The sequence below is a fragment of the Festucalex cinctus genome, chromosome 10 (assembly GCF_051991245.1).
Source record: "Festucalex cinctus isolate MCC-2025b chromosome 10, RoL_Fcin_1.0, whole genome shotgun sequence".
NCBI classification, from domain to species: domain Eukaryota; kingdom Metazoa; phylum Chordata; class Actinopteri; order Syngnathiformes; family Syngnathidae; genus Festucalex; species Festucalex cinctus.
This window is the reverse complement of record NC_135420.1, coordinates 19716545-19734150: the sequence shown is the minus strand read 5'-3', so window position 1 is coordinate 19734150 and position 17606 is coordinate 19716545. Positions and strand designations below refer to the sequence as shown.

General features: G+C 37.0%; 1 protein-coding gene across 3 annotated transcripts in view; it reads left to right on the top strand.

The window, feature by feature from the left end:
- Positions 1-17606, top strand: part of LOC144026538 (unconventional myosin-Va) — a 46938-nt gene that overhangs the window by 4277 nt on the left and 25055 nt on the right. For all 3 annotated transcript variants that reach the window (XM_077533222.1, XM_077533224.1, XM_077533221.1), the window contains 26 exons: positions 213-320; positions 414-526; positions 615-883; positions 945-1026; positions 2412-2552; positions 2642-2773; positions 2846-2929; positions 3000-3116; positions 3192-3289; positions 3354-3440; positions 4526-4846; positions 4972-5128; positions 5194-5433; positions 5498-5716; positions 6609-6702; positions 6772-6920; positions 8227-8421; positions 8551-8651; positions 9940-10048; positions 10149-10245; positions 10325-10447; positions 10534-10685; positions 10845-10934; positions 12265-12397; positions 12471-12723; positions 12803-12977. In XM_077533222.1, the coding sequence (XP_077389348.1) occupies positions 213-320; positions 414-526; positions 615-883; positions 945-1026; positions 2412-2552; positions 2642-2773; positions 2846-2929; positions 3000-3116; positions 3192-3289; positions 3354-3440; positions 4526-4846; positions 4972-5128; positions 5194-5433; positions 5498-5716; positions 6609-6702; positions 6772-6920; positions 8227-8421; positions 8551-8651; positions 9940-10048; positions 10149-10245; positions 10325-10447; positions 10534-10685; positions 10845-10934; positions 12265-12397; positions 12471-12723; positions 12803-12977 (3839 nt within the window). The remainder of the gene's footprint in view (positions 1-212; positions 321-413; positions 527-614; positions 884-944; positions 1027-2411; positions 2553-2641; positions 2774-2845; positions 2930-2999; positions 3117-3191; positions 3290-3353; positions 3441-4525; positions 4847-4971; positions 5129-5193; positions 5434-5497; positions 5717-6608; positions 6703-6771; positions 6921-8226; positions 8422-8550; positions 8652-9939; positions 10049-10148; positions 10246-10324; positions 10448-10533; positions 10686-10844; positions 10935-12264; positions 12398-12470; positions 12724-12802; positions 12978-17606) is intronic.

Here is a 17606-nt window from a genome sequence, read left to right as displayed (position 1 = left end):
CAATTTCTTCAAAATATTACATATAATTTGTACTTTAGGCCTTTTAATCAATTGTACAGATTTAACATACATACCAAATTCGTTTGCAAAATTTTGAAAAACGGGGTGAGTTTTCTGAAACTTTTTCTTGTGAATGAAACATTTTGCCTTCTTTTATTTATTTATTTCAATAATTTATTATTATTTTTAATTTGATTTATTTTTAAATCCAGTTGCCCCTGAACATTTCCGCTACACAAACCAGGGAGAAGATGCAAACATTGCCGGCACTGATGATGTGATGGAAATGGAGCGCACTCGCAATGCTTTCACCATCCTGGGTAGGATGTAGTTTATTGACACAAACACACAAAAGGTACATTTCTATATCCAGCTTGTCTTTTTTTTTTTTTTTTTTCCTGTTGAATTTGCAGGCGTCCTTCCAGATCAGCAAATGGAGCTCTTCAGAATCCTGGCAGCTGTTCTCCACTTAGGAAATGTGAAGATTTCAGGCAGTGGGCGCAATTCTGATCGTTCATACATCGACGTGAGTTAATGGACACATGGAATGCAGTATACAAGATCCTAAACACACCGCATGATCAATCCATGTCTTAGTATCCGTTTTCTTCCAGGCGGATGACAGTTCTCTGGCTATCTTCTCCAAGCTTCTCGGGGTGGAGGCCACCCACATGGCCCATTGGCTGTGCCATCGCAGGTTGGTGCTAGCAGGAGACGCGCTGGTCAAGCCCATGACGGGCCAGCAGGCCGTCGAGGCTCGAGATGCTCTGGCCAAGCATATCTATGAGCAGATGTTCAAGTGGACCGTGCACAGACTCAACTCGGCCCTACGCAGCCAGGCGGGTCGCACCAAAACTTTTATAGGGGTGCTGGACATCTATGGGTGAGCTGCATGCATGTTTTATTCGTGCACACGACACTGACAAGTTTTCCTGTATGTGCAGCTTTGAGACCTTTGAGCGGAACAGCTTTGAGCAGTTCTGTATCAACTACGCCAATGAAAAACTGCAACAACAGTTCAACAGGGTGAGTCATGTGAGACGTCATCGGTCATATGGTATCAACCAAAACAGTTACAGAAAATGCAGTGGACATAGTTTTGAGCCTTGTGGAACACCACCAGTTTTACGCTGCGCTCCCTCGCTACTTTGCGATTTTTAATTGGGTCCATAACATAATAAGTCAATCACTATGTAGCGCCATTTGGATGGATATTTTATTTTTATTATTTTTTTGGACTTCTACTTCATGGAAATCCACCTATTGCGGGCGGGCGTAGAACATGTCGCCCAAAAAAAATGAGGGACCACTGTAATGTAAAAATCTGTGGTCCAGTGGTGTCCAAACTATGGCCCGGGGGTCATTTGCGGCCCACCATCCATTTTTCATTTGGCATATACTAAAAATGGCATTTGACACGGCTAGTTTTAAAATAAATAAATAAATTAATTTAAAAAATAAATAAATAAAAAGAAGAGAAGGGTGGGTGTCAAAAAATAGCCACTACTACTAATAAATTGATGTTGTAAATGTGGGTAAATACAAATATGACTAAGATAAAAACTCTCTTCAAAACACTTGTGAATAAAATTATAATTTTTAATTAAGATTTTTTTTTTTTTTTTTTATTAATTAAAATTTAGAAGCAAAAATAGTTTTTCACTTTATTTTTGGTGTCAACATTCAATTTATGAAGAGTTCACATTATTGATCCTTAAGTGTTTTAGATCTTAAATCATCTTTACGATAGTTTTCTTCGGTTTTAATTTCTTAATGTGGTTATGGGCTCCAGCTGCTGTTCAGTGCAGTGGTGAAAAAGATAAAAAAAAAATATATATATATAATAAACAATAATTTCACATTCACACTGCTAAAAGTTGAACTAAATTGCATAATAAAAAATATAATGAAAATACTGAAATTATGTATTATGTATACAGGGCCTTTGGCCACCCCCAAAATTTTTTAAATTCCTGACTATTTGCCTGAGTTTCAACAGAAAGTTGTTATGGAGCAGTTCATCAAATTAACTAGAAACGAAACAATATATTGCTTGCTTGATTGATTGATTTTAGTGTGTTTAATAAATCAAAATAGAAGAATTTTAAAATGTCCCTTGCATCCTCCCATTTTTCTGTATGTGGTCCTCAAATGGAAAAGTTTGGTCACCCCTGGTATTGTGCCTTGTGGAACACCACTAGTATCCGTCTACCAGAAAACTACATTAATCCAGAAGTAAAGTCATAAATATAGTAAATATTGGTATGAAAAACACTTGTACATGCCATGTCTGCAATGAATTGTGACTTCTTTAATGGGATTTATGTCGAATGTTACTGTATAATCTGTGGACCTAGTATGGTTCCTTGTGGAACACCACAAGTATCTTGACCCCACAACGTTGTGCGCAGCACGTTTTCCACCTGGAGCAGGAGGAGTACGTACGTGAGGAGCTGACGTGGAGCAGGATCGAGTTCAGCGACAATCAGCAGTGTATCCATCTCATCGAGGGACAGCTCGGCCTCTTGGACCTGTTGGACGAGGAGTGCAGGGTCAGCGGTGGACACTCGGGCCCCGCAATTTGACTGGCAACCAGTTGAGAGCGAGTTGTAATGTTCTTGTTGATATCTGGACTGACCAGATGCCCAAAGGATCGGACGACAGTTGGGTCCAGAAGCTGTACGACCAACACTTGAGCAACCGAGGCCACACTCACTTCCGCAAACCTCGCATGTCCAACAGCGCCTTCGTCATCCTGCACTTCGCCGACGCGGTGCGTGACGTAAATTCCTCACGCTTCTGCTGTTTAATTGTATCAAGTTACGTGTTTGTTTTGTTTCCGCAGGTGCAGTACGAATGTGGCGGCTTCCTCGACAAGAATCGAGACACCGTCTTCGAGGAGCTGGTCAACGTTTTGAAAGCGAGTCAGGTAGGCGTGCGTTTGTGCCGTCGAGCGTCCCTGAGGTTGCACAGCCAAACAAAACTTTATCACGTGTCAGTCGGAGCTGGTGGCCGATTTGTTCCAACAGCAAGGAAAGGGGCCGAGCATGGCCAATGGAAGTGTCCGCTCAGGAAAGAGAGCCCACAGAGAACACAAGTTGACCGTTGGCTTTCAGGTGAACTTTTACGATTTGCTCCAACATCTCCCTTTTGTTCATTTTCATCAAATAACTTTTTTTTTTTTTTTCCAGTTCCGTCAGTCCTTGCAGATGCTGATGGACACTCTGAACAGCACCACACCTCACTACGTGCGTTGCATAAAACCCAACGACCTCAAGGAGCCTTTTATGTGAGTGCTTACTTGAAAGCAGTCGCTTACGGGTTGCCTTTAAACTCAAAATTTGACTCGTCAGGTTCGACCCGAAGCGGACGGTGCAGCAGTTGAGAGCGTGTGGAGTGCTGGAGACCATCCGAATCAGTGCCGCCGGTTTTCCTTCCAGGTAAATGACTTCTTGGTTCATTACGACAACAAATGAGTCAACTGAGAACTCTGATAATGGATACTTATTTTGCAGAATTATTATTTTTTTTTTAGAGGGGGTGTCATACTCGGAGAAAAAAAAATTGCGAGAAATAAACTTGCAAATTTGTGACATTATAAAGCGGCAAATCTGCAAGAAAAAAAACTAATAAATACTAGTTGTTGTTTTTTTTAATTTGCGAGGAAAAAAAAAAATACGAGTTTTTTCCTTGCAAATTTTATACTTTATAATGCCACAAATTTGCGACCTTTTTTTTTTTTGTCCTCAAAATTTACGAGCTTATTTCTCATAAATTCGTGGGGGGGCGGGATTTTCTCGCAAATTTGCCACTTTATGATGTTACAAATCTACTAAATAATTTCTCCTAAATGTACGAGTTTTTTCTCACAAATTTACCACTTTATAATGTCACAAATCTTAAAATTATCCTTGGAAATTTGCCACTTTGTAATGTTGCACAAAAGGTTTTTGGTTTTTTGGTTTTTTTGTCAAATTTAGTTTTGTTTTGTTTTTTGGCAAATTTGTGAGAACAATTTTTTTTTTTGTCTCACAAAATTTCGAGTTTATATCTCCTAAATTTTAAAGTTTTAAAGTTTTTTTTTTTTCTCTCAAATTTACCACTTTATAATGTAAAAAATCTCTGAGTTTTTTTTTCTTGCAAATTTGCAACTTTGTAATGTTGCAAAAAAAAGCTTGTTTTTTTTTTTTGTAAAATTTTGATTTTGGTCTTGTGGCATAAAGGGGCAAATTTGTGAGAGAAAACCCCCCCATATAAATTTACTAGTTTTTTTTTGTCTTACAAAATTTGGGAATTTATTTCTCATAAATTTGAGGGGGGTTTTTTCTTGAAAATTTGCCAAAGGTTTTTTTTTCTTGAAAATTTTCTCGGAATATTATCATCACTTAAAAAAACAAAAAACAAAATCTGTTTATATGTGGCCTTAATACGCCGTCGCAATTAAACCAATTGTCCAAATTATACCAGATTCCACCAATTTTGGAACCTTCGATGGCATGGAGTTTATTAAAAATGATTTCCCCAGATGGACATACGAGGAGTTCTTCCTCCGGTATCGTGTTCTGCTGCGAGGGTCCCGACGCCGGGAGGAGGCTCGGCTCGCATGCAGGCAGGCCTTGCCTCAGCTCATCCTTGACCCGGACCAGTACGTCTTCGGAAAGACCAAAGTCTTTTTCCGGGCCGGGCAGGTGGCTCTCCTGGAGAGGTTGAGAGCCGAGAGGTTGCGCGCGGCCGCCGTGATCCTTCAGAGTTGTGTCAGAGGATGGCTGACCCGGATTCACTACGGCAGAATCCTCCAGGCCGTCGTCACTCTACAAAGACACTGGCGAGGAGCTCTGGCCAGGCGGTGAGCTGAATTACTTCTCGTCTTTTTCATGCAGGCAGGACTGATCCAGAAAATGGAACGATGAAGGTTTTTATAATGCAAAAGCACCACATCAGTTGGTTGGATTGAATTTCATCTCCTTGCAGTTTGGCTCAGACCCTGCGGTACACCAAGGCTGCTTTGGTCATGCAGAAGACTTACCGCATGCTGGTGTGCAGACGCATGTTCCTCCTGGTCCGCCAAGCCGCCGTCACCATCCAGGCCTTTGTCAGGGGAACGTTGACCCGTCGCCAATACCGACTTGTGAGTTACCTCCTGGTTCAAACATGAAAACGAAGTGCTCTAATGTGGAACGGTGATTCCTGTAGCTTGTGTCCGAGCGCGCCGCCACGCTGCTCCAGGCCAGAGTGCGAGGGTGGTTGGCGAGGACGAGTTTCACGAGGTTGCGGATGGCCGCGGTGTTCGCGCAATGCTGCGTACGGCGCAAGGCGGCCAGGAAGGAGCTGCTGAAACTCAAGGCCGAAGCCCGCTCGGTGGAGAGGTACCGAGAGCTCAACAAGGGCATGGAGGTCAAACTGATGCAGCTGCAGATGAGAGCGGACCAGGAGGTGCGTCGTTTACGTGGTGTGACGAAAGAAAAGTGCGTGATGGTGGCAATAATGATGTGTCCAGGCCAGAGCGAGCGCTGCCCTTAAAGAGAGCCTGCACGCCGAACGGGAAGTCGCCGCTGCTGAGCTGGCCGCTCTGAGGGCCAAAATTGAAAAACTAGAAGCACGTCAGAAGCACGCAACTCCGCCCCCTGCTCCTTCTTCCTTCCTGAGCCAGGAGATGGTGCACGAAAGGAGGCAAGCGGAGGAAAAGGCTGCCCAGGAGATACTTCAACTGACACAAGTAAATAGAACTGTAACTTTTTTGTTCTTGGACCAACTTCATGCATTAATTCTCACAAATTGGACATTTTATAATGTTACAAATCTGCTAATTTATTTCTCGTGAATGTACGAGTTTTTTTTTCTCTCACAAATTTGCCACATTGTAATTTTGTAAACGTATGAGTTTTTTTTCTTTGTAAATTTGAGTTTTTTTTTGGTCTTTTCTTGTCTTAAAGGGGCAAATTTGCGAGAAAAAACATATATTTACCTTTCTTTTTTTTTTTTTTGTCTTGAAAAATTTGCGAGTGTTTCTCGTGAATTTTTGAGGTTCTTTCTCTCGAAAATTTTCCACTTTATTATGTAAGTTTTTTCTTGTAAATTGTTTAGTTTTTTTTCTTGCAAATTTGCCACTTTGTGAGGTTTTTTTTTTTTTGTTGTAAATTTGAGTTTTCTTTTACTTGTAACATAAAGGGGCGAATTTGCAAGAAAAACGTATAAATTTACCTGTTTGTTTGTCTTGCAAAATTTGTGAGTTTATTTCTTGTGAATTTGTGAGGGGTTTTTTTTCTTGCAAATTTGCCACTTTGTAATGTTGCAAACATATGAGTTGTTTTTTGTTGTTGTTGTAAGTTTTTTTTTCTCGTAATTTTTTAAACAAATTTTTTTCTCGGAATATTACCCCCACCCCGCCCCCCTTCCTGAAAAAAAAAACAAAAAAAAAAACATATTTATATGTGGCCCTAATATGCCGTCGCAATTAACCAGTTGTCCAGATTATACCAATTTTGGAACCTTTGATGGTATAGAGTTTATTAAAATGATTTCCTTAGTTGGACATACGAGGAGATCTTCTTCTTCTGTGTTCTGCTGCAACTTCATGCATTACTTTGAACTTCTTCTGATTCTTGAAGGAGGCGGAGACGCTGCAGAGAGAAAAAGCGTCACTCTTTGAAGAAACCGAGTGTCTCTCCGCATGCCTGCTTCAGCAGGAGCGAGCGCAAGAAGGTACCACGTGTCACTTTGGCTTTGCTTTCGTCAGTCGCTTACATTTTTCAACTCATCATCCCCGTGCAGCTCTTGTGCAGCAGGCGGCGTCTCAGGCCACGGCGGCCGTGAGGGCGGAGCTTGACGAGGAGAGGAGGAAGCATCAGGGCCTCCTGCGGGAGTTCACCAGGCTGGAGCAGCGTTACGACAACCTGAGAGAGATGAGTCAGCTTACTGAGGTGCACAACAAACACAAAACTTAGTGGGAAAGTTACACATATTTGTTTTTATTATATTTATTAATTTTATATATCGGTTAAGTCAATTTTGTTTTTTTATATATGATCGCTAAGCAATCCCACACACATGTGGTTGTACATAAAAAAACAACACAAAAATGCTTTCAGGTATAAAATTGTTTACATACATATTTCTGCTGTTGGATGGAGTCCTTGCATCTCCAAAACTATCACTTTTCAGGAAAGCCAGAAAAACGTAATTAAGTGTCATAAATATGGCATAACATAATTATTTTTATTTTATTTTTTATTTTATTTTTTTTTAAAAGGTGGCTAGTAATGCATGGGGACTGATCAAATACTATGGATTAAAAGTATGAAATTGACCAAATTTGGGCACAGTAGGTTTCCATTCAACAGTAATAAGATGTAAAATTAGACTTATTTAATAAATAACTATAAAATAAATTTTTAAGTTTAATATTTTTCATTATGTAGTCATTATGTAATTTTCAAGTTATCTATTCATAAATGATTTTTTTCCCACAAAGACAAGGAAAAATAGAGCCTACAAATATAAACTGTTTAGTCTTTCAAAAAGATAAAATAAATAAAATACATGAAAATAAAATATTGCTGGCTATGAAGTGAAATCTATATCGTATTTTTTTTCCCACAAATGTGTGCTATTGGTCAGTCCCCCCCATGTGATATTTTAACAATTTATTGAGCAATCTTAAAACGTCGTAAATGGCTTGCTCTCTTTGATGTAAAGTGCCGTTTTTTTTTTCTTTTTGCCTTTTGAGGTGGTTTTAGAGATGCAAAGATTCCGCTTAATGCCAACGATATGTATATTTTGCTATCGTGTGAATGCAGACACAAATGAGCAGTAAGGCTTTTTTTTATTGCAACAAAAGTTAAAAAAACAACAACAACATAAAATACAATACATATCATGCAAAATGTCTAACATATTTTCAAAATATGGACTTAATGGAAGTGTATCTGTGCCATCAGTTATTACTAACACCACATTTTTTTTGGCCATTACATTTTTAACACGAAATGTTATTTGTACAAAGAAATTCTAAACTCAGTGTCGTGTATTTGTCATATTTAGCTAAAGTTCAACATTCAAATGTAAATTCAGCATCACAAATTTGGCTGAAAATACCTCTATTAACATGATGATGATAAACAGTTGCAATCTTATACATTTAATGGGGGGGGGGGGAATCAGTTCATTCTTTGTCATGTAATCTGAGCAGTCAGCAAGTCTGCTTCATGTCCCCGTCCGTCCTTGCAGGGCACCAGGGGCCTCAGGAGATCCGACTCCGTGCTCAGCTCCGAGCCTCTGTCCCCCTCCCCTCAATCCCTCACCCCGCTCTCCCTCTCCCCCTTCCCATCAGCCTTCCCGTCTCCTGAGGAGGTGCGGCGGGTCAGCGTGACGTCCCCCACCGTGGACGGAGGATTCAACGACTGGAGTTTGGAAATCACCATGGTCAGGGACAAATATTTTCTCATGCAGCACAGTTCTATTGTTGTCCTTTTTTATTTTTATTTTTATAAACTGTACCCTAACAAAATGCAGTGCTTGTTCAAAGTGTGACTGCTGTGTCTGCACTTTCAGGAGCAGCTGATGGACAAAATGGGCCTGAGCAAAGAGTCTGCGGTCGAGCTGAAAGGAGAAGACCTGGCCCAGGCCTACGACGCAGTACGAATGGCCAACAAGTGAGCCTTCACTCGTTCAGCTCTGCTTCTGACTGCATTGGCTGATGGTCTGCCGCTCTGGAGTCATATGTGGCTCTTTAGTCCCTCTCCCCGGGCTCCCTGTGGAGCTCTTAAAAAAAAAAAAAAAAAAAGTAGAAATAATAATAATAATTAGTATTTTTGACATATTCTGTAAACAAATTAATGATTTAGACAAAAAAAATGTGAGTCCAAACTTTAATATTGTCAGAAAAAGAGAGACAAAAAGTAGATGCAAATTTTTTTATTTTTTTTGTATTGCCTAAAAAGTTACCATAAAATGTCCATAAAGGAAGAGGAAAAGCAAAAAATTACCATAAAATGTCTTTGGAATTGCTTAAAAAAAGGAAAGAAAAAAAGAGAAAAAATAACGTTCAAAAACTAACTAAAAAACGTCCCCCTGCCCCAAAAAAAGAGAAGAAATTCCGAAAATTACCATTACACCACAAAATTGCCAAAAATGTCAGAAAATTGATAGCAAAAAACTGTCCAAAAAGGAAGAGGAAAAGCAAAAAATTACCATAAAATGTCTTTGGAATTGCTTAAAAAAAGGAAAGAAGAAAAAGAGAAAAAATAACATTCAAAAAGTAACTAAAAAACGTCCCCCTGCCCCAAAAAAAGAGAAGAAATTCCGAAAATTACCATTAAACTACAAAATTGCCAAAAATGTCAGAAAATTGATAGCAAAAAAAGGCAAAAAACTGTCCAAAAAGGAAGAGGAAAAGCAGAAAATTACCATAAAATGTCTTTGAAATTGCTAAAACAAAAAAAAAAAAGAATAGAAAAGATAACATTCAAAAAGTAACTTAAAAACATCTCCCCCCCCCAAAAAAAAAGAGAAGAAATCCCAAAAATTACCATTAAATGTCCGCAAAATTGCCACAAAAATGTAAAAAAAAAAATGATAGCAAAAATGGCAGAAGAAAAACTGTCAAAAAATAGCCATAAAATGAAGAAGTGAGGCAGGAAATTAATTAATATGTCCATAAAAATGTGCGAAAAATTACCAAAAAACAAAATCCAAATACAGAAGAGAAAAGGTAGAAGAAAATTAACCTCATATTTTTCCGTTGCGGAGCACTAATGAGCCCTAATTAGCTCTTGGGCCCTCAGTACATTCCACTAACACGCGATTTCCTTCATCACAATGCTCAAATGCTCTGCGGCTCCGGACAAATTTTTTTTAATTTGGCCTAAAAATGGCTCTCTTGACAGTAAAGGTTGGCACCTTTAGCACTAACTCTCAATCAATTGGTTTGTCCTCTTGTAGGTTTTTGGAGAGCCAATTGCTGAGTCAGCGTAGTCAGTGGGAGGAGGAAGTGGAGAGGCTGAGGTGTCAGCTGATTCGAGTTAGCTCGGGTTCGTCTTCTCATCAACAGGTAGATTCGTCTTTGTAAATCCAGTTTGAAGCGCTTGTCTGAATTGATTCCATACTATGCCACTGCAAACGTTTGTGTGTGTGTGTGTGTGTGTGTGAAGGAGCTTCTGGAGGCCCGCGAGCAGGAGTGTGCACAGCTGAGGAGGGAACTGAAGGAACTTCGAAACACCGTCACGCTCCGGCGACTCCTCACTCATGGTGAGAGATCCCCAAATTTTGTATTTTCTTGACGTTCCGCCATCAAAATTCCACTCGGTGTTTGTTTTCCCCTTTCCAGTTTTGCCATCAGTGTTTCCCACTGACAGCCCGTCTTCCTCCCAGCAAAAAGCACCCGCAGGGGCGGGTCTGCTGGAATGCAGGAGACGAGATGAGAGCAAACTCATCAAGAATCTCATCACCGGTGAAACTTGTTTTGTAGTTGTGACTTGAAACTATGTCGTCATGTATCTGTGGAAATGAAAATATCCTTCCCGTGTTTGTCTGAAGACGTGCGGGCCGAGGTGGGCGCGTCGCTGGCACCGGGGCTGGCGGCCGGCGTGATCTTCCTGTGTGTCCGGCAGGCGGACGGCAGAGGCGATCAAACCGCAGCGTCGTCGCTGTGTCGCGCCGCCGTCGCTGCCATGAAGACGGCGCTGAAGGTCAAAACATGCACAGTCACATTCTGACCTTTTCGGAATGGGCAATTTTGAGTCTTCAATGAAGCCAACACGCTTGTTTGTGGAATGTGGGAAGAAATGTTCATTTGTGAGGTTTTCATGGATTGATTTTTTTATTTTTTTTTATTTTTTTCCCTGCAGAAGCACAGCAGTGACTTGGACATGACTGCTTTCTGGCTGAAAAACATCAGCCTGTTGCATGACCTGCTGACTCAACATGACAACAAACAGGTGACATACACTTGTAACTACTGAAAAACTTTCATGCAAAGTACTGAAAATCTTATGAGTGAGAGAGCTTCATTTATTTGAGTGTATGAGCATGTCTGTGTAAGAGTGTTTCAGTAGTGTGTATATTATTACAGCATTTCAGTCACCTGTATGAGTTTCAGTAGTGTGTGTGAGCACATTGCAGTAGTGTGAGTATTTCAGTAGTATGTATGAGAGGGTTTAATTTTTTCCTGCACAGTAATTGTAAATGTGAGTCTATTTAGAGTAAATTTGACTATTTAGATAGGGACCAAATAGTCAGTTTTAGAGTATACTAGGATTTACAGTAGGAAGAAAAAAAATAAAACATAAAACTCACTCAAGGGTTGAGGTTCGAACTCACGACCTTCAGCTTAGGAGACTGCCACAAGCAATCATGGGATCAGCTGCAGCAGACATGAGCGATATACTAGCAGAAAGCAGGAGCTGCGCAACTCAGGAAGTAGATCAGGTGTCTCCCAAGCTGAAGGTCGTGAGTTCGTTAACTCATTCAAACCCAAAAACATGTAAACACGTTTTTTAATACTTTGTCCTTCACTCCCAAAAACGGATTTTACACGTTTTTTTGTGTGTGTTTTTTTTAAATACAAGAACATACAGAAGGCTTTAATGCCTATTCTGATATGAAGAGGTGGCTTAAAGCAAATTGTAGCTATTACAAAAAATGGCCAGCAGGTGGCAGCATTTATTTTCATAACAATAGAACACAATATTCTTTATATACCTTGTAAAATCAGCCAAAATTAAGTAAAACAGCCAAAGGCGAAGGGGTTGGTTGCTTCAGGGAAAATAGCCGGGAGTGAATGAGTTAAAGGGATGCTTGACTCATTGAACATTTTTCAGCAGTGAAAAGTTAATATTTTGTCCAGAATGAATTTGATAACGTCATGTACAATTAATACCTTTTAAAAAGTATTTTTTCTATTTGCTGTCAGCTGATGATGACATCATCTGTGCTGAGGAAGTAGGTAAGGGCCAATCATGGCTCACCTGTTTTCTGGGTTTGGTCAGTAAACTGAGCCATGATTGGTTGTTACCTACTTCCTCAGCACAGGTGATGTCATCATCAGTCGACAGCAAGTGGAAAAATTATTTTTTAATGGTATGAATTATACATGGAAAAATAATGAAGTTACCACATTAATTATTGACAAAATATTAACTTTTATTTATTTTTTCCAAATTTACAGTCCAGTGTAGTATTTACATTTGTGTTGTGTTTTAGTAGTCTTAATCAATTGTGAATGTGAGTGAGCGACAAAAAAATTGCTCATCGTTCTGTTTATATCAGCCATGCGTTCCGGAGGACTTGTCTCCGCTGACCTTTGACCTGAGCAACGTGATCCACACGCTGAGTGAGCTCCGCATCCAAGCCTACCAGCAGCTCGTCTCCATCACTGAGAAACGCCTGCAGAACTTCATCGGTGGTCGCCAGAAACCCGGACCTCGAACCCGCCCATCATCTTCTTCATCTCACATCTTCGTCTTCCTCCTCAGCCGCCGCCCTGTTGGAGGGCGAAGACGTTCCCGTGGGCTCCAGGAAGCGAGCGGGCTCTGCGGACGCGCCCACCGTGGCTCAGGTCCTGAAGGAGCTGGGGGCACTTCACGCCGCCATGTCCCATCAGGCTTTGCACGCCGCGCTGATGGAGCGCGCCTTCCACCAGCTGGTCTACTTCATTTCCGCCTCCGCGCTCAACAGCCTGCTGCTCAGGAAGGACGTGTGCTGCTGCAGCCGAGGCATACACATACGGTACAGGGGAATCAAATCAACAATTGACATTCGTTTTTATCTCACATTGCTTTTTTTTGTTTTTGTTTTTTGCTTTAAGTTTGAACGTGAGTCATGTGGAGGAATGGCTGCGCGGCCGCGGCCTGCAGACAGAGGGCGCCATTTCCTCGCTGTCGCCTCTCATTCAGGCTGCTCAGCTGCTGCAGGTCGGCAAGAACACTGACGCGGACGCGCAGGCTCTCGTGAGCGCGTGCACCGCCCTCAGCGGCCAGCAGGTGACCTCTGACCGTTTGCGAGAGTCTAAAGAAAGACACTCTCACAGTTTAACAAATGCTGTGTTTATAGCGCCACCCAGAGGCATAGTTTTTTTGTTTTTTATTTTAAAAGACCATGTAAATAGTAAGACGTTTTTTTTTTGTTTTTTTTTAAAGACCATGTATAGTGAGACGTTTTTTCTTTTTTTCTTTTTTTTTTAAAGACCATGTATAGTAAGACGTTTTTTTTAACGACCATGTATAGTAAGGCTTTTTTTTTTTTTTTTTTTTTAAAGACCATGTATAGTAAGACGTTTTTTTTTTTTTTTTAATGACCATGTTTAGTAAGGTGTCTTTTTTTTTTTTTTTTTTTTTTTTTTTTTTAAACAACTATGTATAGTAAGGCATTAAAAAAGACCATGTATAGTAAGGCGTTTTTTTTTTGTTTTTTGTTGTTGTTTTTTTTAAAGACCATGTATAGTAAGACGTTTTTTTTAATGACCATGTATAGTAAGACGTTTTTTTAACGACCATGTATAGTAAGGCTTTTTTTTTTTTTTTTTAAAAGACCATGTATAGTAAGACGCTTTTTTTAACGACCATGTATAGTAAGGCTTTTTTTTTTTTTTTTTTTTTAAAAGACCATGTATAGTAAGACGCTTTTTTTAACGACCATGTATAGTAAGACGTTTTTTTTTTTTTTTTAATGACCATGTTTAGTAAGGTGTCTTTTTTTTTTTTTTTTAAAACAACTATGTATAGTAAGGCATTAAAAAGAATAAAGACCATGTATAGTAAGACGTTTTTTTTTTTTTAATGACCATGTAAGACGCTTTTTTTAACGACCATGTATAGTAAGACTTTTTTTTTTTTTTTTTTAATGACCATGTTTAGTAAGACGCTTTTTTTAACGACCATGTATAGTAAGACGTTTTTTTTTGTTTTTAATGACCATGTTTAGTAAGGTCTTTTTTTTATTTTTATTTTTTATTTTTATTTTTTTTAAACAACTATGTATAGTAAGGCATTAAAAAAGACCATGTATAGTAAGGCGTTTTTTTTTGTTTTTTTTTGTTTTTTTTTTAAAGACCATGTATAGTAAGGCTTTTTTTTTTTTTTTTTTTAAAGACCATGTATAGTAAGACGCTTTTTTTAACGACCATGTATAGTAAGGCTTTTTTTTTTTTTTTTTTTTTTAAAGACCATGTATAGTAAGACGCTTTTTTTAACGACCATGTATAGTAAGACGTTTTTTTTTTTTTTTTTAATGACCATGTTTAGTAAGGTGTCTTTTTTTTTTTTTTTTAAAACAACTATGTATAGTAAGGCATTAAAAAGAATAAAGACCATGTATAGTAAGACGGTTTTTTTTTTTTAATGACCATGTAAGACGCTTTTTTTAACGACCATGTATAGTAAGACGTTTTTTTTGTTTTTTTTAATGACCATGTTTAGTAAGACGCTTTTTTTAACGACCATGTATAGTAAGACGTTTTTTTTTGTTTTTAATGACCATGTTTAGTAAGGTCTTTTTTTTATTTTTATTTTTTATTTTTTTTATTTTTATTTTTTTTAAACAACTATGTATAGTAAGGCATTAAAAAAGACCATGTATAGTAAGGCGTTTTTTTTTTGTTTTTTTTTGTTTTTTTTTTTAAAGACCATGTATAGTAAGGCTTTTTTTTTTTTTTTTTTAAAGACCATGTATAGTAAGACGCTTTTTTTAACGACCATGTATAGTTAGGTTTTTTTTTTTTTTTTTTTTTTAAAGACCATGTATAGTAAGACGCTTTTTTTAACGACCATGTATAGTAAGACGTTTTTTTGTTTTTTTTTAATGACCATGTTTAGTAAGGTGTCTTTTTTTTGTTTTTTTTTTAAAGACCATGTATAGTAAGGCGTTTTTTTTTTGTTTTTTTTTGTTTTTTTTTTAAAGACCATGTATAGTAAGACGTTTTTTTTAATGACCATGTATAGTAAGGCATTAAAAAGAATAAAGAGTAAGCCGTTTTTGGGGGGGGGGGGTTTCCATTTTTTTTTTAACGACTATGTATAGTAAGGTGTTAGGCGTTTTTTTTTTTTTTTTTTTTTTTTTTTAAAAGACCATGTATAGTAAGACGTTTTTTTTTTAAATTTTTTTTATTTTGACCATGTAAGGCTTTTTCTTTTTTTTTTTTTTTATATGAACGACTGTATAGTAAGGCGTTAAATAAAAAAAGACCATGTATAGGAAAAATTTATTTATTTGTTTTTTCTTCTTTCTTTTACTCACTCATACAAACACGCACACAAACATACATGGTCTCCGAGGCGGGGAAGCGAACCCACGCCATCCGGCACCAAAGGCAAGTGACGGCTCCACTCCTCCACCCAGAGCCCAACACAAACATATCCTTCACATTAGCAGGGCAGCAATGACGTCTCAAATTCCCTGAGTGGGTGGGGTTTTTTTTCTTAAAAAAATAAAATAAAAAACACGTATAGTTGACTGATTTTTATTTATTATTTTTTAAAAAGACCATGTATAGTAAGACGTTTTTCGTTTTTTTTTAACGACCATGTATAGTAAGGCGTTTTTTGTTTTTTTGTTTTTTTTTTTTTTTTTTTAAAAGACCATGTATAGTAAGACGTTTTTTTTTTACGACCATGTATAGTAAGACGGGTTTTTTTAACGACCATGTATAGTAAGACGTTTTTTTTTTACGACCATGTATAGTAAGACGGGTTTTTTTAACGACCATGTATAGTAAGACGTTTTTTTTTTTTTTTAATGACCATTTATAGTAAGGCGTTTTTTTTCCCTTTTTTTTTTTTTAAACGACTATGTATAGTAAGGTATTAAAAAAAGACCATGTATAGTAAGGCGTTTTTTTTCTTTTTTTTTTCTTTTTTTTTTTTTTAAACGTCTTTTTTAAGGCATTAAAAAAAGACCATGTATATAGCAAGGCGTTTTTTTTTTTTGACGACCATGTATAGTAAGGCGTTTTTTTTTTTTCTTCTTTTTTTTTTAAACGTCTTTTTTAAGGCATTAAAAAAAAGACCATGTATAGCAAGGCGTTTTTTTTTTTTGACGACCATGTATAGTAAGGAGTTTTTTGTTTTTTTTTTCATTTTTTTTTCTTAAACGACCATGTATAGCAAGGCGTTTTTTTTTTTTGACGACCATGTATAGTAAGGCGTTTTTTTTTATTTTTTGTTTTTAAAAGACCGTGTATAGTAAGGCTTTTTTTTTTTTTTTTAAAGACCATGTATAGTAAGACGTTTTTTTTTTAACGACCATGTATAGTAAGACGTTTTTTTTGACGACCTTGTATAGTAAGATGTTTTTTTTTTTTTTAATGACCATGTATAGTTAAGCGGTTTTTTTTTCTTTTTTTTTTTAAACGACTATGTATAGTAAGGCATTAAAAAAAAGACCATGTATAGTAAGGCGTTTTTTTTTCAAATTTTTTTTAAACGACTATGTATAGTAAGGCATTAAAAAAAGACCATGTATAGTAAGACATTTTTTTTTAACGACCATGTATAGTAAGATGTTTTTTTTGACAACCATGTATAGTAAGAATTTTTTTTTGACGACCATGTATAGTAAGACATTTTTTTTAACGACCATGTATAGTAAGACGTTTTTTTTTTTTAATGACCATGTATAGTAAGGCGTTTTTTTTTTCCATTTTTTTTTAAACGACTATGTATATAGTAAGGCATTAAAAAAAAGACCATGTATAGTAAGACGTTTTTTTTGACAACCATGTATAGTAAGAAATTTTTTTTGACGACCATGTATAGTAAGACATTTTTTTTAACGACCATGTATAGTAAGACGTTTTTTTTTTTTTTTTTAATGACCATGTATAGTAAGGCGTTTTTTTTTTCCATTTTTTTTAAACGACTATGTATAGTAAGGCATTAAAAAAAAGACCATGTATAGTAAGACGTTTTTTTTGACAACCATGTATAGTAAGAAATTTTTTTTGACGACCATGTATAGTAAGACATTTTTTTTAACGACCATGTATAGTAAGACGTTTTTTTTTTTTTTTTTAATGACCATGTATAGTAAGGCGTTTTTTTTTTCCATTTTTTTTTAAACGACTATGTATAGTAAGGCATTAAAAAAAAGACCATGTATAGTAAGACGTTTTTTTTGACAACCATGTATAGTAAGAAATTTTTTTTGACGACCATGTATAGTAAGACATTTTTTTTAACGACCATGTATAGTAAGACGTTTTTTTTTTTTTTTTAATGACCATGTATAGTAAGGCGTTTTTTTTTTCCATTTTTTTTTAAACGACTATGTATAGTAAGGCATTAAAAAAAAGACCATGTATAGTAAGGCGTTTTTTTTTTTCCATTTTTTTTAAACGACTATGTATAGTAAGGCATTAAAAAAAGACCATGTATAGTAAGGCGTTTTTTTTTTGTTTTTTTTTGTTTTTTTTTAAACGACTATGTATAGTAAGGCATTAAAAAAAGACCATGTATAGTAAGACATTTTTTTTTAACGACCATGTATAGCAAGGCGTTTTTTTTTTTCAGTTTTTTTTTTTAAACGACTATGTATAGTAAGGCATTAAAAAAAAGACCATGTATAGTAAGGCATTTTTTTTTTCCATTTTTTTAAACGACTATGTATAGTAAGGCATT